Raw genomic sequence first — 21841 nt, 5'->3', positions numbered from 1 at the left:
CATCTCAGCACCAGAAGCCAGCTTCAGCACAGTTAAACTTTTTTTAATGCAAGAAAAAAAAGTCCTGTCTTCAGTTTGCTTTTCCTTCCCACAGGCAAGCGTGGTTAAGCCACTGCACCGTAAACAGTGAATTCCCAGTGAGGACACGGTGTGGGATGGTGGGCCGAGGCTGCAGGTAACATGGCCAGTCCCTGGAGACTCGGACCCAGCAGAGGCCTAGAGAACAGCACTAGGAGGGTGGGCCGGGGTCAGAGGTCAGAGTGGAGGAGTCCCTGAGACCCCCAAGGGCGTGCCTGGTGGGAAGCCTGCTCCCGCCCCCCCCCCCCCGCCGCCATCCCCACCAGTGGCTCTGTGACCACTGGCCGACAGGTATGTCCAGGCCCCCGACAGCCCAGCGGAGGCAGAGCAGAGCGAGGCGGCCTCCACTGGCTGCTGGCTGGCTCGGGTTTCGAGCTGCTCAGCCTGGGGGCCACTATACTAAGGACGTCCACGTGGAGTGCCGCCCTCCTTTGCTCAACGGGAGGAAGTCAGGTGGGAGAGGGAAGGGGCTGGGCTGTCCCTGGTCTGTCTGTCTGGCCACCAGGCCCGGGCTGGAGCACCAAGCCACATCAGGTTCGTGAGGACCCACCGCCCACCAATGGTGGGCCAGAGAGGTGTACCAGAATGGCCTAGGAAAGTGAGAGGGTGAAGCAGGAAACACCGCCTCTGGGGTCTCTGGCAGGGTGTGCTCTGCACGCACCCCACATCTAATGGCTCCTGAGTGGAGCTGTCCCCTGGCTGGAGCGTGGGGAAGGAGACAAAAATCACAGCTTCTGAACAAGTGGTTGGGAACTTACTGGAAAATTCAGTCAAGTATGAAAGGTGTCACTTTACAGAACAAAAACTAGCTTATGTATTTCTCTGGAAGATGTTCTCTCACACACACCCGTCCCCCAGACTCCCCGAAAAACAGGCAGCTGGGCCTGGCTTCTGTGACTGCCGAGCCAGGGGACGCGAGAGCAAAGGCAGGGCCTGTGGACAGGGGGCCGCTGCGAACGGAAGGAGGAAGGCACAAGAAGAACCAACTGAATCTGGGAGCAGAGGGAGGGGGCAGGGCCGGGTGGAGAAGGAAGCCACTGGCCGGGCGACTCAGCCTGAAACAGACGGACCCGCGTCCCTGTCTACACGCGGGCCGCAGCTGCAGGAGGGGCGAGCCAGGCGACTTCCCGGCAGGAGGCGAGGACGGGGAGGACAGAGGCTGTGCGTGCGTGGGGCTGCTGGACGGAGGAGGAGGAGGCAAGAAAGAACGCTGCCTCTAACGTTATATATTAAAAATATCCGTGGTTCTTATGCACAAAATTCCGTCGTTCACCTACGAGTATCACCCCTGCCTCCCCAGGAGCAGCCTTAAGATAAAGACGGTGGTTTTCTTTTGCGAGCTGAGGAAATATCGCTGTCTTTATGGTCTTGGGAACCGCTGACCCTCCCCTCCCCTGCAGCCTCTGCCTGGCCGGCCGGTGGGAGCAGGGGTCGCTCACTCGTGCCTCCGCTTGGAGGGCGGGATCAGGTGCGGGGGCAGGTCAGCGGGCAGCTCGTGGCCCTCCAGCTTGACTTTGATGAGGTGGTTGGCCAGGGCGAACTCCTCGTCGTCCAGCAGCCCGTCCCGATCCACGTCGGCCAGCTTCCAGATCTTCCCCAGCACCGTGTTGGGCAGCTTGGACTTCACCATCTCCTTCTTGGCGTTGGCGCCTGTGATCTTGCCATTGACGGGTGACAGTGTGTAGAAGATCTCGTCGTAGGTGGGCTTGTCCTTGCCCACCACCCACTCGACATCGTCGATGCCCTCGCCGGCCCCCTCGCCGTAGCCGTGCCCAAAGGGCCCGTTCATGGTGCCATCAAAAGCACCGCCCTTCACGGCCTGGGCAGGCATCAGGGACTCCTCCTGGCGCACAATCACCATCAGCCGGGCGATGTCGTTGGCCAGCATGTCGTCCACCGTGTCCAGCAGCTTGGGCTTCAGGGCCTGGAACTTGCTGAAGTCCTGGGTCTGCAGGAGCTCCTGTGGTGGGGGTGGAGGAAGGACAGGGTTGGGTCGGCCCCTCCCAGGCTCCGGCACCGAGGGTGCAGGAAGGGTTCCCGAGCAGAAAGATCTGGCTCCGCGTCACGGCCCCAACCACTTAACATCTTGGCTCCCCCTTCTCTAAGTGGGAGGTAAAAACAGTTCCCTCTGTGCAGGACTGTGGCGAGGATTAACTGGGAGGAGGCTGGGGTGCCTGGCACAGCCCCGCCCTCCCCCTCCCCCTCCGGGTGAGTCACCACATTCCCCTGTGAGGTGTCACAGGCCTGGGTCAACTTCTCCGATCGGGTGGGGCGCTGGTGATTAATCAGGCCGCTTCCACTTTGGGAGGCCCCGCCCCATGGAGCCGGGGTTCCCTCCAGAACCACCGCCCCAGTGCCCCCAGCTGTCCTCATTCCCGTCCAAGGGGCAGCCGTACCTGCATCTTGCGGAGGCTGGGGAAGTCGCCGGGGGAGATCTGGTGCTCCCGTTCAATCTTCTGGTAGATCTCGCCCAGGTTGTTCATCAGCTCTTTCTTTTTGCTCTCTTTACCGAAGACATTGGGCATCTCCTTCTTGAGGGAGCTGATGATGTAGGCGTGGACCTGTGAAGACAGAGGAGGGGTGGGTGTCAGGTGCTTCCTGGACACCTTGCTGGGGGCGTGGCCTGCACCTGTGCTGCCCTGGAAAGCTGGACTGTAAGCCGGGACAGCTAACCACAGCCGCAGCCCAAAGCCCGTGTTCTTTCCATTTCTCGGCACGCACACCCCTCCCCGGTGACCCCTCTGCACATCAGAGACACCGAGCGCATTCCTACCAAGCCAAGCAGGGCTGTGCCATCCTGCTTACACAAGTCTGTGGATGCTGGTGCCATGAACTCCAACACAGCCTGAGTTATGCCCCACTTTATCATCCTGACAGCCTCGGGGATGACTAAGGATTAGGAAAATCCCACAAGGCTTTCCCCAGATGTTTCAGGCTTTACGCAGTACCTTGGGTAGACATCTGCCAATGAAGGGTGGCACATCCTTCCCTTCCCCACAGCGGGCCAGTAACTCTGGCAACCTTGCAAAGGCACAGCCCTCAAATCCCTCTGCCTTGCCAAGCAATGTCCTGCCGAGGAGGGCTGCAGCCAGCCAGCCTCACACCCCCTTCTCCCAGACTGCCAGCTCCACCCCCAAAAAACCTCTCCACTGGCCTGACCTTGTCTGCCGGGGGCTGAGACCTGGCTGAGAACTGCCCCAGGGAAGCAGGCTGGTCACAGAGTCACAGTCACAGCTCTGCCCATCACAGGCCAGCAGAGAGAGCGACTCAGTCCAGGAAAAGGAAACAGTCTCAAAACAGCAGGTGCAGGACAAGATTGGAGAGGCTGGGGCTTTCCAGGCAGGGTGACTCAGTGTGCCCGAGGGCCACGCGTTTACACACCATCTCTGTAGATGAGCAAGCAGGGCCTGAAGTCTGCCCTTTGTTCTGCCCTGGAAGGAGGCTGAGCGAGAGCACTGGAAGCCCTGCCAGGAGAGGGGCTGGACAGGGAAGGAGGGGTGCTGCCCCTCCCTGAGACTGAGCAGAGGCTGGACTGGAAAACAGGAGGCCAGGTCTCTCCTCCATTCACCACCTCTTCCCCTTCAGCTCAGGACATCGCTTGGCCCTTCGAGGCCAGGAGCCAGGTATGTGGATTTTCTCATGGGCTCCTTTCTCAGAAACCAGTTCCACTCATCAGGAAGCTTCCAGAAGTGAGATATCTATAGAAACGTGCAGCCCTGTACCCTCCAGAGCAGGGTGCGGGCATCTTTACTTTGCATACAGGTCACCAGGGGACTGTGTCCAAATGCAGACTATGGTTCAGTAGGGCAGAGGTGGGGCCTCAGAACCTATGCTTCTAGCAAGTTCCAATCTGCTGGTCCTGGAGCACTCTGGGTAACCAGAGAGGAGACACAGACGGGGGTAAAGGATGCAGGGTTGCTTCTCATTATTCAGGCCAGGGAGCACCAAAAGCTACCTGACTCCAGGCCTCAAGACAGTGTAGGGTGCCCTGGGCCACTGTGTTTGGCCCACGGCAGAGTGCCAGAGCCTCTGGGCTACACAGAAGGGAGCCCCACGACGTGCTGCTGCTCAAAACCGTGTCCTGAGGGGCCGTGCTCTGCTCCTCAGTGTTTGAAGGGCCCCTGGCGGCAGTACCCTTCCTTCCCTAGCCCCAGCCACCCCGGGGGCCCGCCGAAGTGCTCGGCCAGGCACCGAGACTCCAAACTCTTGAGCAATTCAGATGCTGTCCACAGGGCCAGCAGGCCCTGTGCTTCCATGGAAGAGTAGGGATGGTTTGCAAGGCCTCTGGGCCAGAGGCCATCAGTGCTCTCCCTGGGCCCGCAGGTTTGCGCCCCATCTCTCCACTAACTACCTCCTGTCTCGGCCTAAGCGTCATCTCCCACCCGAGGCTCCCCAGTCTAGCCCGCCCTCCTGGGACAGCTCATCCCGGGCCGACCCCGAGACAATACAAATAAATCATACTTTCTTTTTCTTCATGTGTTCTGCTTTCCCCTGTACAGCTGACAAGTGCTAGGAGGGTGGGGACCTGTCAGTCCCCACTGCGTCCCCAGCACCCAGCACATGCTGCGTGCACTCCAGTGCTCAGCAGACCTGGGGGGAAACTGATGAGCCCTCGAGCAGCATCCCCACCCACTCTCCCCCACCAGGCTGCCCCCGGCACAGTGGTACCTTCTTATTTGATGTTTATATGTGTTAAAAAGAATCTCAGGAAAAAGCTGCTCCCACGGGGGCACGAGAGGACGGGTTCAGACAAGGCATGGCACAGTGCAGCCATGGGTCTGCAGGGCTGGGTCTTGGGCATCCAATCCCGGGGCCCCGAGTGGCCATCCCAGCGCCCCCTGGGGCTGCGGCCCCGCCCTGGGTTTACCTTGGCCAGCCGCGCCCGCTTGATCAGGTCATTGAGCTTCCTGAGGGCAGCGTTGCGGGGCAGAGACTGGATGTCTTTGAAGAGGTCCTGCTCCTCGGCCTCGAAGAGCTTGCGGTTGTCGGGGATGAGGAGCGGGTGGGACCAGAAGGAGCCGATGTACACCCTGACCACCTCGGGGGTGTTGATGATCTTCCCCAGGGACCACATGAGGGCCCCATAGACCCGCATCAGCTGCTGGGTCTCGATCTGGTCGGCCTTGTTCAGCACCACACGGATCTTGTCCTCGTGGTTCTTGAGCGCCTTGATGACTTCCGAGAACTCATCGGAGATGTCCAGCTTGTGGGCGTCAAAGAGCAGGATGATGCGGTCCACCCGCTCAGCGAACCACTCGAGGACGGCCGCAAAGTCGTAACCTGCGGGAAGAGGAGGGCGAGTCAGGGGCGCCAGGGGCCAGGGGGTCTGATGGCTCTCGTCCCTGACTTGGCCTGGTACTTCTCAGCCTGGGGTCATTTAAATTTCCAGAGTGTACTTATGTGGACAGCCCAGTGCCCTGAGGGCAGGTTCATCAGGCCTCCCCTACTTCCATACCCACCATGGTGACACCCTCACCCACGCAGCACCTGGCGCGAAGAGGCACTTAACAAATAAATAATGCAAGGGAAGTCACAAAGTCCAAGCTCTAAAGTGGGTCGAACTATGGCGAGAGTGAGAAGGAGACCCCAGCAGCACGGCTTAACACCGGGCAGCAAGAACAGACGTGGGGGCTGCGAGCTGGGTGCCCCTGCACAGCAGCGACAACTAACAGCAGTAAGACCTGCAGCTGCTGCTTGTCCGGTGCTACGTGCTGGGGTCCCTGTTCTGCAGGTCTCTCATTCATTCCCTACAAGCTACAGCTCGGGGGCCAGATCCGGCTCACTACCTGTTTTCATAAATAAAGCTTTACTGGAACACAGCCGGCTCATCTGTACTCTCTGGCTGCTTCTGAGCTACAAGAGCAGAGCTCAGGTGCGGCAGAGACCATGACACCCCCAAAGCCGAAAATTTAACACTCTGACCCTTCGAGAAAACGTTTGCTGACCCCTGCTCTACAGGCCTATTAAGTGCTGCAAACCACCTCCCCTTTCTAGGTCTTAAACGCTTCTCTAAAATGAAGCGACTGGACTAAGCTCCAGCTCCCAACTCTATTCTGTGCTGTTTCCTGCCAACAATTAAGGCCGTTGGTGAACCGTGCCGTCTGCAGCAGGGCTGCTGACAGAACTGTCTAGTTTTCGCTCGATTCACGGCCCCCCCAGCTTTAAACTGCATTTCCCAGCCTCTCTGCAGCAGAAATGAAGAAGCAAAGAAAAGGTGCACCAGCCCTTTGTCCTCTTCTCCCTTCCCAAGGACTGGAATGCAGGTGTGAGGGCAGGAGCTGGAATAACCACCCTGGGCTCAGGATGGCCTTGGACTGTTGTATTTCACACAAACTATCAGATACCTGATTTAAAAGCCCATGGATTTGTGGGTCTCTGCAATAGCGGTTTAATTTGTAGCCTATTTTACAATTATGCCACCTCAAAATGTTTCCACTTCTTGCACTGTCCCCAGAGGAAGCGAAAATTCTGTTTCTCATCTTTTGAGACTACTAAGGAATAGCAGACCATGTGGAAACAATGGGCCAAGAGTCTTTGGGAAGCTCGGGTCCCAGCCCCCGAGCCGCCATCTCTCTGGGTGACTCCGGGCAATCCCCTTGTTCCTCACCGGCAGGCCACAGGCCACCCCCAATGCAGGCTGGTCCTCTTAGGAACCGCTGCGTCCTTCCCAGAGCACAGTCACGCCCCTGAGAAGAAGCCAGAGAGCCACTCCTATAGAGAAGAGCCTGGGATGCTGCCCAGAAACAGGCCAAAACCAACCCCGCACCGCCACCAGGCTGGGATTTAGACATGCCTTCTCTAGATGGCAGGAAACAGAAAAGCAGCAGGTAGAGGGCAGACCAAAGAAAAGGACCAAGAGTCAACAAAAGGCCCGGAGCCTCCGGGGCTGAACGGGAGTCCACAGACAGCCCATGAGGCCACCTCCACTCCGGCTGGAACACCCCCTGGGGGCGGGGGGTACTTTAAGATAAAGAGAGCCGTGTGGGGCGTGCCTGGGGTGAAGCTGTGCCTGGTTAGACAAACATTCCAGCCGTCTGGTCCCTAGGTTCAAGTGGGCTCCAGAGCTGTCTGCGCACCTGAAGCCGCAGCCTTGCAGGCCTCTCCCCGCACCCAAGCACTCAGAAACAACACAGGCTTTTAGTAAGAAAGCCCTGGATTTAACTCCCCGCTCCAGCCACTGACTCTGTGACCCCAAGTTCTTAACTTCTGAGTTAACACTTTTTCTTCTGTAAAAGTCAAATAATAATCCTCCCTGTGATCTTAGGAGGAGGAATTAAATGAGCTGACATGCTGTGTTCCCAGCACAGGCCCCAGCACCAGAGTGGCACCCGTTGGTCGGGCAGGCCCAGGACGGGGAGAAGAGGCGGGGCCCCCTGGAATGAGGGCTGAGGGGCCAGGGCTGCATCACTGATCAGAAACTAAGGTGACAAATGATCAGCCTGTCTCTGAGGCTGGAGGCCAGTGCTGTCTTCATGGCAAGACACCGAACCTCAAGGAAAACCCCCAATGCATGCATGGCTTCTGTGGATCTAGCTTGCGGCCTCGCCAGGGCAACCTGTTCCCTCCGCAGCACAGGGGGAAACAGCCCGCTTTTTAAAAAATATTTATTTATTTTTGGCTGCATTGGGTCTTCGTTGCTGCGCGCGGGCTTTCTCTAGTTGTGGCAAGCGGGGGCTACTCTTCCTTGCTGTGCCTTGTCTTGTTGCAGAGCACGGGCTCTAAGCGTGTGGGCTTCAGTAGTTGTGGCACACGGGCCTAGTTGCTCTGCGGCACGTGGGATCTTCCCGGACCAGGGCTCGAACCCATGTCCCCTGCATTGACAGGCGGATTCTTAACCACTGTGCCACCAGGGAAGTCCCTAGCTTCTAAACAGCATAGCAGTGAAGTGGAGTTGGTGGCAGCAAAGCCCCTGTGAACCTGAACTTGAGCCTGGGCAGGGGAGCCATCAGTCTTCCAGAGGCCCATGCAGACAAGGGAAACGGCCGGGCTACCAGATTCTCCACACTCAGAGGACGTGGGAAGGCAAGGAGCAAGGGCCAGGTTACTCCTACGCCCGCCACCAGCCACCACCAGGCTGCTGGTTCCAAAGTACAAGGTCCCTACGTCCCTGGACACAAGGAGCAGGCCGAGGGACACGGGCAGGGAGCAGGGCCAGCCCGGCCTCGCCGCCACCGCCTTTTATGGCCAGCTCTGGGAACAGCGGCTCTGGGAACCACAGGTCAGCGCTGAAAAAACGATGACTCAGGACTGAACCGCTGCTCTCAGCAACGATGAGGCCCAACTTCTCCCCTCGTCAGACTGTTTGCCCTCAGACCACAGATTCACACAGCTGGGGAGGCGGCAATGCTGAAACCCAGGGACTGGGAACGGGGCGCCCTGATGGGCTGGGCTCGAGGCCAAGTTAGCTTTGGCCAGGGAGTGAGGACGCCACGCAGGGAGCCGAGGTCACCCCCCGACTCCACCCAGTGTGGCCTCACCCCTCCCATCCCCCAGGGGCGGCGGGAAGGGGGGCAGATGATGGGGGGAGAGGAGGAGGAGGGGGAGGAGGAGAGAGAGGAGGAGCCTATGAATGAGGCACCGGGTCCACAAGCCCCCAGCCAGAGCGAGCGCCCCGCACGGCCCTGCCTGCAAACCCAACACCTCAAGTTGGAGCCAACAGAGCTAAAGCCCATTTTCTTGTAGGTGAATGAAATTTCCTGTTTATAAGGAAAGTGCTCACACTTTTGGTGAGAGAGAGCCGGTGGCTGGCCAAACAGGCCCACAGGTCATGCAGAGGGCTCAGGCTCGTGCGATGTCATCACAGGTGGAGGACCATGTCCCACCACATGGCCGCAGCCTCCCCAGGCCCACCTGACACCCCTCAGCCCGCCAACCCCTCACTTAGCCCGCGTGTCTCCACAGGCAACAAGGGCTGGACTGACCCACATCTGCAGTGCCGAGAGAGCATCGACCGAGTCCCCACACTGGCCAGGCAGCCCAGCGGCCACCGTCAGCCTGGGGCTCGGCGGCAGGTGACGAGTGCAGGGACCAGGGACACATCCAGAGAGGTGCACCCCGCCCCCAGCACTGGCCCAGGCACTGGGCCTTCAGACTCTGGGACAACCTAGAGGTCGGCCTCGGCGGCAGGACAAGGCATCAGACATCCCCTAACGCACGGCAAGTCCTCAGCAGAAGCAGGAGGGCACGAGCGCCCGGTGAGGGGGACACCACGGCCCACGCACCAGGTGCGAATGCAATGCTGCAGCTTCATCCGCCTCAGGAGGGACAGTCAGGAGGTGCTGACACCCACAAAGGACACAGACAACACAGCCGGGGTGGGGTGGGGGTGAACTGGAAAGAAAGGGCTGACCCTGCGACCTGAGTAAAAGCCAGCGCTGATAAGAGACAAGCTCTGGCTCGGAAAGTTCTGGGACCTTGAAGATATTATGAAATGATGAAATAAGGCAGTCACAGGGTATGATTCCACTGGTATGACGTGCCTAGAGTTCAAATCCAGAGACAGAAAGTAGAACGGTGGGGGGCCAGGGGCTGGGGACGGGGAGAGGAGTTGTAGTTTAATGGGGACAGAGTTCAGTTTGAGAAGAGAAAAGAAGCTGTGGAGGTGATGGTGGTGATGTTTGTACAACAATGAGAATGTACTCAATGCCACTGAACCGTGCACTTAAAAATGGTTAAAATGGTAATTCTCACGTTATGCATATTTTACACAGGCTGTGTAGACAGGAGGCCCAAGCCTGCCTCTCACCTTGGCTCTGTTCCCACCAAGCCTGCTGCAGGGCCCGGGTGCTCCAGGGGTCCTGCCTCTGCAGTGCTGGCTGCCCTCCTCACCGGGTCTGCCTTCCCACCCTCCGACACCGAGGCGAAGAGGGAGCCGTTGTGAAGTGTCCTCACCCTAGCCCAGCACCCTCCAAATACAGGTAGTTGCAGTAGCTGGGGGAAATGCTGCTTCAGACATTCCAGAAGTTTCTAGAATGCAAACAATAGAGGGTTTGTCTCCAATCGACTTTTGTTTCCTGCCATTCAACCTGCGTGGGCCTCCGCGTTTCTTGCCACGGCTCCCATCACCACGCTTAACCCGTGCCGGGGCCGGGAGGAAGGGGGGCAGGAGCACGAGAGAGATTAAAGGGCTAAGAATCTACACCGTGAGGACTTGTTCTGAGCTTCCTTAAGCTAAAGTTCTTAAGGGAAGGACCCTTCCAGTGGCACAGAGGTTGGGAGAAAGGGGCCTCCCACGTCTAGGCATTTACCCGAGAGAAACTGAGAAATTGGGACTTTCCTGGAGGTCCAGTGGTTAAGACTCCACACTTCCAACGCGGGGGAGCAGGTTCAAGCCTTGGTCAGGGAACTAAGGTCCCACATGCCACGAGGTGCGGCCAAAAAAAAAAAAAAAGAAAAAAAAAACAGAAATTATAATTTGTACTCTACACGAATGTTTATAGCAGCTTTATTCAAAACTGCCCCAAACTGGAAACCCAGATGCCCCTCAATAGGAGGATGGATGACAAGTTATGGTACATCCGTATCACGGGGTACAACAGCTACAAAAAGGAATGAACTGCAGACTCTCAAAGAAATGATGAACCTCAAAAGCACATGCTAAGTGCAAGACAGACACAAAAGGCTTCACACTGTATGATTCCAGTTCTGACATTCTGGAAAGGCACAACTTTAGGGGCAAAGATCAGTGGTTGCCTGATGAGGGACTCCAAAGGGGTGCAGGGGACTTTCTGGGGTGATGGAAACTCTGTATCTTGGTCGTCGTGGTGGTTAGACGACTGGTGCATTGGGTGAATTTTACCGTATGTAAGACAGATCTCAATAAATCTGGCCTAGAAATCAGCAACAAAGGACGGGGGGCGGGGGGCAGCGGCAGGGGAGACCAGGGGGAAGGGCAGAAGGACTCGGGAATCAGGCCTGAACCGTCTACTCTCCGAGCCTCTGCTTCTTCAACTGCAACGTGAAGACGGCAGGTTTCCGCTGTGTGAGCGAGTGAGCGCCTGGCCCACTGTAAGCGCTTTGTAAATGTTTGCGGTCCTTTACTCACAGGATTTGTATTTGGGCCCGAGAAGCTCAGATTCCGATGGGTGTGTAGGCAACGACTGCTTCTAACGCGTGAATGCCTCGTACCCCAAATATAAACCTAGCATTTGCAGGCGCTCAGGCAGCTGCCGGGGAACAGGTGGGGCGCCAGCAGGGGCTGGTCCACTCCCCCGCGGGCAGAGCAGCCAAAAGCTGGACAGGGGCAGTGGGGGGGCTGGACGGGCTGGTGGGGAGGCGACGAGAGGAAGGCCCTGAGGAGGGGAGCTGTGCGGAGGCTGGGCCCCCACCAGAGGAGGTCCTGGAGTCTGAAGGGAAACCCCTGCTGAGTCCATGCTTCCCCCTCTTCCAGCCTCCACGGGCTGTTTATTCAGAGAAAGGTCTTCCTCATCAAAGTCTGAGAATTGCTGGGTTTTTCACTGTACTTTTATTCAGCTGACATTTGTTGGACACGGAACTGGGCAGCGGGCACTAGGGTAGGAGCTTATTAACACACGTAAGTTCGCGCAATCATTGACAAGAACCAAGAGGCTGGTACTGCTATTCCTGTTCTATTGATGCGGCTCCCAGGGGTGCAGCAACTCCCTAGGGCCCCCAGCTCCTAAGTACTGATCTGGGACTCGAACCTCTGTCATCATCTGTGCTGAGGGTGCTGGGAATCCAGGAGGGACGCAGGGCTCAGCCTTGTGCTCGGCCTTGTACAAGGCTTTTGAGGCAGCCTCATGGAGCCATTCTCTGGGGTGCAGAAAACCCTCGTGAAACACTGGCATGGAGGGCTTTTAGGGCTGGGGCATCTCAGGAGGTGGTCAGCAGGAAGGGACACCTGTGGGTCAGAGGGCTCCAGGTTTGGGCCAGGGAGCCCCTACCCGACTGTTGAGCCAGATGGCTCCTGAGCTTGGATGGAGCCTGGGATCCAGGGATAGTCAGCACGGGGGACAAGTGAGAAGCCAGAGGAACGGCCAGCCATAGCCAGGGCTCCTAAGGCCTGTCCATGGACGGCTGGGGGGGCGGGGGTGGGAATTTCCAGCTGGAGGCAGAGAATAGGAAGAAAAAAAGCAGGTCTCAGCACTGCTGTTCAAAGCCCTGAACCTCAGGCCCATTTCTGGACTGGGAGTCTGATCTCGGGCGGGGAGAGAAGCAGTGTGGCCTCTGGGCATTCCGGGAGAGCTGAGCCCGGCACAGCACCAGCCTAGCAGGGCCAAGGGCTCGTCCGAGCCAAGCTCTCGGAGCTCCTCAGCCTGGAGCACCGGTCTTCAGCACACTGCGGCGTGAGCACGGACTCTGCTGGGTTCGAATGCCAGCGCCAACTCGTGCTAGCCTATGTCCTCTTGGGCTACTTAACTTTGCTAAGCCTCCGTTTCCTCATCTGAAGAGCAGCAGCTTCCTCACAGATGCAGCTGCTGCGATAAGTGAGTGGGGCTGGTTCCCATGGCAGAGGCCAGCAGAGAGCGAGGAGTGAGGCTGGCCGGGCTCCATCTCCTAATCCAAGTTGAAACAACTCGATCTTGCTGACTTGACTCCCACCGGGGAAAATGAGGCCCAAAAGTTACAGCTCAGCTCACAGCCTCGCAGTGACAATGGCGGGGGTGCCCTGGCCAGGCCCCTGCCCCCGGGCTGAGGCTTCCACCAAAGCACCTCCGGCCGCTGCCCACAGAGGACCCGCACGGGAAGACCCGCTCCCTCCCAGGTCCTGCCACGACTGTGCCGGCGGCCAGCAGCCTGGGAGCCCAAGGCACCAGCTCCGCCGGGCCCCAGGTGCCCTCTGGAATGCCCTTTATCAGTCACACGGGCAGCACCCAAGAATGAACACTGTCCCCGCAGGTCACCTTTCTCTGCTGACACAAGAGAACTTTATCTTTAAAGGCACTCAGGAGATTAGCACAACGGGGGAGGCGCAGCCCAAGACCCCACAGAGGCTCCTTCTCTTCCCTGGAGCAATTCTCAGGGGTCTCTTGCAGAGCCTTGGGTGTATCCCGACTGCTCTAAGCCTGCTCAGGCCTTACTTTATCTTTCCACACAGCATTTCCTGCACACGTTAGGCACCGTGGGGAAAGGGGAAAAAGTCAGGAGGGGCTGGGCAGACAGGGTGGGAACTGGAAGTAAATGTAATTAGCGACACTAATGTCTATGCAGCCTCCAGAAGGATGCTCTGCTTCCAGGGAATGAGGTCGACAGACCGCGGAAATGCATGCCGCTTGCCCAGGACACACATTTTCTGTTGGCCCAATCTTTTTGAGAGGGAAACACCTGCCTTCCACACACCGTCAGCAAAGGGAGCAGAGAAGTGGCCGCCGGGGAGCATGGAACACACTGTCCTATTCTGACTTCCTCTGCCAGGTGACATGGGACCTTTGCAATGACAGATGAAGGGGGTCTCCAAGAAGGAGAAACCTACCCCTTCTGCGTCCACCTGGAGAACACCACCCCAGCGGCCACACCCAGCACATCTAAGAGGTACCGCCCCACGGTCTTTCTTCTCCACTGATAAAACGCTGACTCCAAACACATCCCACGGTAAATCCCAACTTGGTAACTGTTAGTAGAATACTTTAAGCCAAGAGCTCTAGGGTTATGGAGGGAAAGATCTCTATTGCACAGGAGGAAAGCCCTCCTCCAATGAGAGTGATGCACTTGTCTTTAAGCCAACCTCCTTCTTCCTGCCCATGATGGGTGCGGGAGGGTCCCTGGCTGCCCAGGGACCCAGAGGGGCCACACTGTAAGGGAGCAGGGTTGCAGGGGAATACAGGCAGTCTCCTGCTGGCTTCCTCCTCCAAGTATCTGCCATCTACATGGGTAACTTGCGGGCCAGGACTGTCTGGTCCCCACCAGTGAGATGCACGCTGTGCCTGACTGGAGAGCATGCTGACGCGCTGCTCTGGTGCCTGTCCCACAGAGAGCGAGTTTGGACACCACTGCCTGCCTTTCTACTAATGCGGTGAGGAAGCAGAGGGAAGGGGAGGCAGGGGAGGGAAACACCCCAGCAGGCAGGGCCAGGATACTCTTTGCAGCAAGACAGTGTTAGACATTCCCAACTCCTCAGTCTGCTGAGACTAAGGCCCCAGGCTGAAGTGTCAAAGACAGCCCAGCAGGGGAACTTCACAGCACTGGTGGAAAACTGCTGTTTCTGAGTTCAGCAGGGGCCATAAGGACCCTAAGCCTTTCCCTCAAATACCTTTATTTATTTATTTATTTATTTATCTTTAGTATTTATTTTTGGCTGCGCTGGGTCTTTGTTGCTGTGCGTGGCCTTTCTCCAGTTGCGGCAAGCGGGGGCTACCCTTCGTGGCGGTGCGTGGGCTTCTCATTACAGTGTGTTCTCTTGTGTGGAGCACGGGCTATAGGTGCACGAGTTTCAGTAGTTGTGGCTCACGGGCTCTGTAGTTGTGGCTCGCGGGCTCTAGAGCGCAGGCTCAGTAGTCGTGGAGCACGGGCTTAGATGTTCCGTGGCTTGTGGGATCTTCCCGGACCAGGGCTCGAACCCGTGTCCCCTGCATTGGCAGGCGGATTCTTAACTACTGCACCACCAGCGAAGACCTCCCTCAAACACCTTAACTGCCAGCTCTGAAGGATATAAGGAGTGTGGCATTTGGGGGGGGATAAGCCTCTTTTTATGACCTATTATTGTCCCTTATCCAAAGATGCGTTCACATCAATTGACCTATCTCATCTGATAGCTCCCAGTTGGGAGAACTCCTCCCCAGCGTATTCCCCCAGGTCATTAAAGACATAACTCCACAGAGCCTCAAAGAAAGTCCCTCCAGGATAGCTCAATCCTGGAGGTAGATGGAGAATAAATTCCCTTTTGTGGCTCTTCCTCTTAATTCAGGGACTTCCCTTGTGGCGCAGTGGTTAAGAATCCACCTGCCAATGCAGGGGACATGGGTTCGATCCCTGGTCCGGGAAGATCCCACATGCTGTGGAGCAACGAAGCCCGTGCGCCACAACTACTGAGCCCACGCACCACAACTACTGAAGCCCATGCGCCTAGAGCCCACTCTCCGCAACAAGAGGAGCCACCACAGTGAGAAGTCCACGCACCGCAATGAAGAGTAGCCCCTGCTTGCCGCAACTAGAGAAAGCCTGCGCGCAGCAATGAAGACCCAATGCATCCAAAAATAAATAAATAAAATAAACAAATTTATCAAAAGAAAAGAGTAACTTGTTCAGATTTTCTAGCCTTGCTCTGGCAAATGACAAGGCAAAAGCCTTGTTTATCAGGCATTTTCTTAAAACCAGGTTAGAACAATAACAGCAGTAAGAAAGAAGAAACTGGCCCTTGCCTCCCCTAGAAGTGTCATGATCATCGGGGTGAAGAACATAAAAGTTTAAACCAGATTGAGAGACAGAGAGCAGTTTCAGTATGCTCTGATGCAACCCCATATTGGCAGGGGCCCACAGCCGGGGAAAAAAAGAGAAGCAGGGTTTCTCAGCACTGAAAATGGGGCCCCCATCCCCTCACAGCCTCAGCAGAGACACACTGCCTCCCAGATTTCAGGCTGCTGGCTTCAACTGCAAAGCTCACTAATGCTGGGTGGCCCGGAGGGAAAGGGGATACAGGAGAGATTTGCAAGTTAATGATAAACAAATCTGGCCACTTGTCCTCAACCCCCTCTGAGTCTGATCTTGTTTCATTTTTACAGTTGCAGCTGCAGGCTCCACTCTTAGCTGGGCCCCAAGCTCCTCCCAGAGATCATTCAGGCGCCAGGCTCCCCTCCGTTCTACAAAAAGGGGCAGCGGCAGAAATATAACCCAGTTCAGGTGCATCCTGAACCAGATCTTTCGAAAAGCTTGGCACACTAAAGACAGGAGCTTACACAACTAGAATGGGCCTGGTGCACTAATACTCTGCATGAAAACCTTACGCCACGCGCGGCACCCAGGGAGGCTACTGATGACCAATATTTAAGCAAATTTAAACACATTTCCAGGGCCCAGTATGTCGAACAAATTCCTGCTGGCTTCTCCTTTTGGCTGGCTCTTTCAAGTCAACCTGTTCTCTCACAGCCCTGCTGGACCCACTAGGAATTTATACAGCTCTGGGATGCAAAGCTTTTAACCACAAACTAAGGTGAATGAGCCCCAGGGGAGCCAGGGGCTCATTCAGAACAGCAATGCAGGCTGAGGTACCTGGAGCCCAGACACGGAGCAAGCTCCTGGGACCTCACGGCCAGCCAGGATCCTGTCTTCCTCTCCAGAAGGCCCCAGGGGCTGGGAAGCTTGAAAACCACATAAAACTGGCTGATGTCTCACCCTGACGGCTCTTGTAACCGCAGCAAAGGGAACCAAGGAAAAAGCAAGCTCCGGCCCCCACTGGGCTCGGCGTACCATGCAGATACAAGGCTGATGTAAAATGGGTTCTCACTTGGGCTGGGAGAGACTTGGGCAGCATTTGGTCCGTGTCACAGACGTCAGATGGAAGTCGTCTGACTACACCAGGTGCCCTGGGCTGTGTCAGAGCCTGTTTACCTCTGCTGATGCGCTGTTTCTCTCCAGACAGGATCCCGGGAGTGTCGATGATGCTTATGCTGTCCAAGACCGGGTTGGGCAGCTGGGCGCACATGAACCTGCACGAGAGCAAGAGCCCAGAAGAGAGATGTCAAGGCTCGGGTATCGCTGCTCTAGGTGGGACAGCAGTGATTTCTGTACTCCTTCGTCTCCGCTTCTGGCTTCCTTTCCAGAAGAAAGCAACGGAAAGGAGGTTTTCTATTGTCTAAAGTTTCCAGGGGTGGGAATTCCCTGCGGTCCAGTGGTTAGGATTCTGCACTTCCACTGCAGGGGGCACGCGTTCCATCCCTGGTCGGGGAACTAAGATCCCACAAGCCACGAGGCCAAAAAAAAAAAAAAAGTTTCCAGGGGTGGCCAGCAAATTGCACATATTGTCTTAACCGGGAATCCAACCAGCAGGCTCCAACTGACCCACATCAGCACTTCCCTCACTTAGCTTTTCTCCCAGAGCTCGAGAATTCAACTTTCAAGTTGCTGACATGTTAGTGAAAACTGCACAAGCCTAGGGTCACCATTCAATTCTGGAAGAAATAGAGAAGGGTGACAACTGAGACCTTGGAATTCCATATTAAAGTTTTCAACCACTTGGCTAAATTTCCACGCTGCAAGAGATGGTCCTGTCTTACTGCTGCTGGGGCCAGCCCTCCCTTCAACCCAGCTGCTCAGGTGAAGGGACTGCAGTGGGCAGTACGTGGTGGGACAGGGAAGTACAGACACCATTCTCTCGACGTCAAGGCAGAATGCGGAAGAACACAGAGGCTGGCAACTCACGGACCACGGCTCAGCTGTGTGTGCCTGAGTTCCCACCAAGTTTACAACAGCCCAGAACAGCAAGGGCTGTCCCAACCGATAGCAGAGATTCTTGACGGGACAAAGAAAAGGCTCCTTTAAAAACTTCTCTGGAAAAGGTATTGTAAGCAAAGAAAATACTGGCCCATTGTCTAGGAATCTGCCACGATTAGCTTCCCCTTTTGGTCCCACCCCACAAGTGACCCGCGGCCCAGAGGCGGGGGCAGCTGGCCAGGGTGAGAGGTACTGCCTGCAAGCACCACAGAGCAGAAGCAGCTGACCTGCAGGATGAAGAAACCTGGGACCTCATCCTCTCTGTGCCAGCAGCAGAGCACACGTGCTGTAAAGAACTGCATGACCTGGGGCTCCTGCTGGGGGAGGAGTCAGCGCACAACCTGGGGCTCCTGCTGGGGAAGGAGTCAGCGGAGAGAAAAGCAAAACAAGACGACTGGAAGTCGAGTTGGCTCTGAGAAGCAACATACATAAAAATGCCTTGTGAAGGGCCTTGTAAGTTAACATCTCTGCAGATCAGGCGCTCTGCAAAGCCCGGGGAGTGAAGCCGAAAATACGAGAGGGAGCAGGCAGTACAGATGCATCCTATCCTGTTTCCTCACCAACTAGGACGCACAGATTTCATCTTGAGCTACAAGTTACCAGTTATGCAATGAGCTTACGCAGGATACTCTTAGGATTCCGTGGCTGCGCCTTGCCTCCTGCTCTCTCTGACTTTAGCCTTAGAGCAGCCACTTAGGGGGAAGAGGCCGGAAAGTCCAGTCCATGATTCAATGAGTCTCTTTAAGAGTGCGGGAGAGGCTGTGTCAGCCACTGAAAAGCCCCCTTTGTGTGCCCTGGCTGGCTGGGCGGCGCTGGTGTACTACACAGGCTGACACAGCTGGGGGCCTCAGCTCCAGTGCAAACCCACACCCCAACCCTCGGCTGATGAGGCCCCTTCCGGCAGGATCATTCATTACTAGTGTTCTGGGACCCTCTGGAGATGAAGTGGTGGCAGAAGGAAATAAAAGTGTGGCTCTCGGATCCTGTGGCACTGGCATCATCAGGATGCCTCTCTTCGACCCGGCACCCCTGAACTGCTCTTTTTTTCAGGGAGAAGTAGCAGGAGGTGGTAACTGGCTGCACAAAGGCAGACAGTTGGCACTGCATTAACCGGCTCGTGAACTCGACAAATCAGCTAGGCTCTGAGAGCCGTGGTTTCCTGAATGAGGTAGGGGTTGCCTAGCTGATGTCTAAGATCCCTCCCAGCTCTGAAACTTTAGGTCTCCAAATTCAGAAAACAGGTCATACGCCCATTTCTCCTTACAAAAAAGATCACCTCTCACAATCAAAAGTGGACACCTAAGGACAGCAGGAGATGTAGCTCCTTCCTTCAAGCTTCCCAAATTTCTCCATGAAAGCAGACCTAATAATGCTTGGAATTCCCAGCACAGGAGCCAGACTTTCCACTGGACCGTACGGCCCCCACCAGCTGACAGCCAGCCAATCGCCTACCTACAGGCACAACAATTCTCAAACCCCAGTATCCCCTGAGGCGGGCTCCTGTCTAGGAGGGCCCTGCCTCTTCAGGAGTCTCACCCAAAGGGCTTTACTCTGGCCCTGACTCACAAACGCCATCAGCCGTGAAACAGGAAGACAGGTTTAAATGCCTGAGAGAGGCAAAAAGACAACAGAAGACTGCCTGTCTTCGCCGTTAAAGGTCAGCTCTGCGCACAGAGGTAGGTCTGGCCACTGGCCTGGATCGAGGGCAAGCTGGTCTACCTTGTGTGGCTGGACAGTGTCTGGAAAGGAATGTGATCATACAGGGCGAGGACCTTCTGGAAGGCAAGAGTCAAAGATTCTTTCCTAGGCTCTTCCCCAGACGAGACTTTGAAAGGCATGTGGAGTCACTCCTTGAATGGGGTTTGGCAGAAGTGACAAATTTGTGAAGTCCTTTGGTATGTCCCCTGGGGGTGGGGGGAGGGATTTTAGAATCCCCATTGAGCAGGACCTTGGAGTTCCTTTTTTTTTTTTTTTTTTAAATTTTTTGCTTTATAACAAATTTAATCAGTTATACATATACATATGTTTCCATATCCCCTCCCTTTTGCGTCTCCCACCCACCCTCCCTATCCCACCCCTTGGAGTTCCTTTAGAGAAAAGTGAACTTGGCTGTAGCACTCCTGAGAGAGGAGCCCAATGCATTTCATTCATAGCATCGTGAAGGTTAGAACCTCGGAGAATTACCCTCATCAGGGTTTTACCCATTTAAGTGGGGAAACTGACGCCCAAGTAGGTTAGGGAAGGAACATCCTAGTGAGTCTAAGCAGCCGGAATCTCATTCCAGGGCTCCAAGGCCCACCGCGTGGCAGCACAGACCCTTACCCCTGAAACCCCTGAAGCAGCACAGGACCTTCAGAACTGCCCCTGGGAGAAGTGCTGGTCCTCGCCCTGTCTGCTGCTTCTGCAGGCCGCCCCAACGTCAGCAGGCCACAGCAGATCCTCTCCCACCGGTCCCTGGGGAGGCACAGCACAGCACACCAGCAAAGGGAATGGCTAAAAGTTTCACGGTAGTTTTCCGTGACAATTAAGAAACAGACCCGTGAAGGGAGGGGTGAAGGGGTTGGTTTGAATGAATTAGGTGCGTCCAGTCTGGGGGAAGGTGGTGGAGACCAAGACTGAGGGTAGTGAGTCTGGGATCTGCCAGGGGGGTTGGCAGTTAAACCGATAACCTGGAAAATTCTGGGGGGGGAGGAGGTGACAGAGCCGGGGGAGCCGGCGACGCCCACTCGCAGACCCCCTCGTAAGGGTTTTCTATGGGAAGCGGCAGGGGACCCAGTCCCAGAGAGTGGTCGCTAAGGGTCTCGCGGGGGCCTCGGAGACAAAGAACAGCGGGGGCGGCGGTCACAGGACGGTCGGGATCCCGGCCACACCCTCTGCCCCCCGGGTCAACGGGTGGGTACCTGTTGAGGAAGGCGTTGCCGAAGGCGTTGAGCTTGCGGAAAGGGCGCCGCGGGTCGACGACAAGAGCGTTGCCCGGCACCACGCCCTCGGTGGGGCCGTGCATGACCGCGATGAAGGAGTCGGTGGTGGGCTCGGGCCCGATGCGCATCCCGGGGAAGTCCTGCTCAATCAGGTGCCGGATGAAGGTGGTCTTGCCCGTGCTGTACTGGCCCACGAGGAGCACCATAGGCTTGTTGTCGAAGTCAGCGTCCTCCAGCGCGGGCGAGTGGAACTCGTGGAAGCGGTAGTGCTCCTCCAGGGGCAGCAGCTTCTGTGCGTATAGTTGCCGCAACCCCTCGGCCACCGTCTGGAAGAGCTCCGGCTCCTTCTTGCGGCGGGCATCCTTGCTGACCCAGCTGAACATGCTGCCGGAGGCCGGGCTGGCTGCTGCAGGGCAGAGCGGTGGCTGAGAGCCGGGCGAGGGCGAGGAGCCGAAGCTGGGCCGGGCCTGCCGGCTGAGGAGCGGCGGGACAGGGGGCGGGGAGCGGCCCGCACTGCGCAGGCGTACGGCACAGCCCACGGAGCACCCTCTGCGCAGTTGAGCGCGTGCCTCGCCGTGCTCCCTTTATAAGGCCGGGCCGCGCGTTCGGGCGCGCGCACCGCAGCCACGCGGGGCCGCGGGCAGTTGTGAAAGGGTGAAGGAGGAGCCCCGCCCACGCGCTCGGCGCCACGTCTTCCCCTCCCCCACTCCCATTGGCCGATTCCAAATCTCGCGATCTCCGGTTGTTGCGCTTGCCCCGGCCCGGGTGCCGTGGCAACCGCACCTGTTTCGCCCCGCCCCTTGTGGGACGGCTCGCGGGAGTGCTGAGGTTGGGAAGGCTGGAAGTGGGAGTTCGGAGTGAGGGGGTTCCAGGGTCTGCGCGCCTTCCATACCCGGCGAGACCCCCAGTTAGACACCCCAGTACCCTGAATACGCGCCCCACCCGCAGTTCCCCCAGGAACGGTCCTCCTCCTCCCACTCGCTCAGAATCCCCAGCGCCTTCTGTCTGCACTGCCCTTCCTTGCCTCCTCCTCTCGCCCCTGCTTCTCTGACACGCCCTCTCATCCCCTCATCTTTTACCTGCTTTGGGAGAGGGAGAGACAGGAATGAAGTAGTGGAGGAAGCTGAGGGAGTAGAACATCCAAGGCGGGGTGGTGACTGGGGAAAGAAAAATGGGAAGGGAGGAGGCCGATGGGGAAAACCAACCAGCAGCAAGAGGCCTGAGTCCCCCTCAGGCCAAGAATTGGGAGATGGACACTAGCAGTGGAGGACACATATGACATATAACATGTGGGGGAAAAGAGATGGCCTCCCTAAAGAGGCTGCATCGGTGGGGGGGATGTGAAGAGGAAGCCGAGGCCCTCCAGCACTTGAGTTTTGAGGAAGTGAAATCGGAAATTCCCTATGTGGGGTGGAGGGGAAACATGGGGCAACAGTGAAATCTTGTGGGAACTTAGG

General features: G+C 56.9%; 1 protein-coding gene across 1 annotated transcript; it reads right to left on the bottom strand.

Annotated features, from left to right (window-relative positions):
* Positions 1–22: 22 nt before the first annotated feature.
* Positions 23–21008, bottom strand: EHD1 (EH domain containing 1). The gene is made up of 5 exons (XM_082629036.1): positions 20364–21008; positions 16582–16679; positions 4946–5358; positions 2475–2639; positions 23–2038 (listed from the first exon to the last, which is right to left on the bottom strand). Exons 1-5 carry the CDS (start codon positions 20765–20767, stop codon positions 1514–1516), a joined length of 1605 nt encoding a protein of 534 aa, XP_082485162.1. The 5' UTR covers positions 20768–21008; the 3' UTR covers positions 23–1513.
* Positions 21009–21841: the final 833 nt, after the last annotated feature.

Source organism: Mesoplodon mirus, assembly GCF_964341445.2.
Source record: "Mesoplodon mirus genome assembly, chromosome: 7".
NCBI lineage: Eukaryota > Metazoa > Chordata > Mammalia > Artiodactyla > Ziphiidae > Mesoplodon > Mesoplodon mirus.
This window is presented reverse-complemented; position numbering and strand designations above follow the sequence as displayed.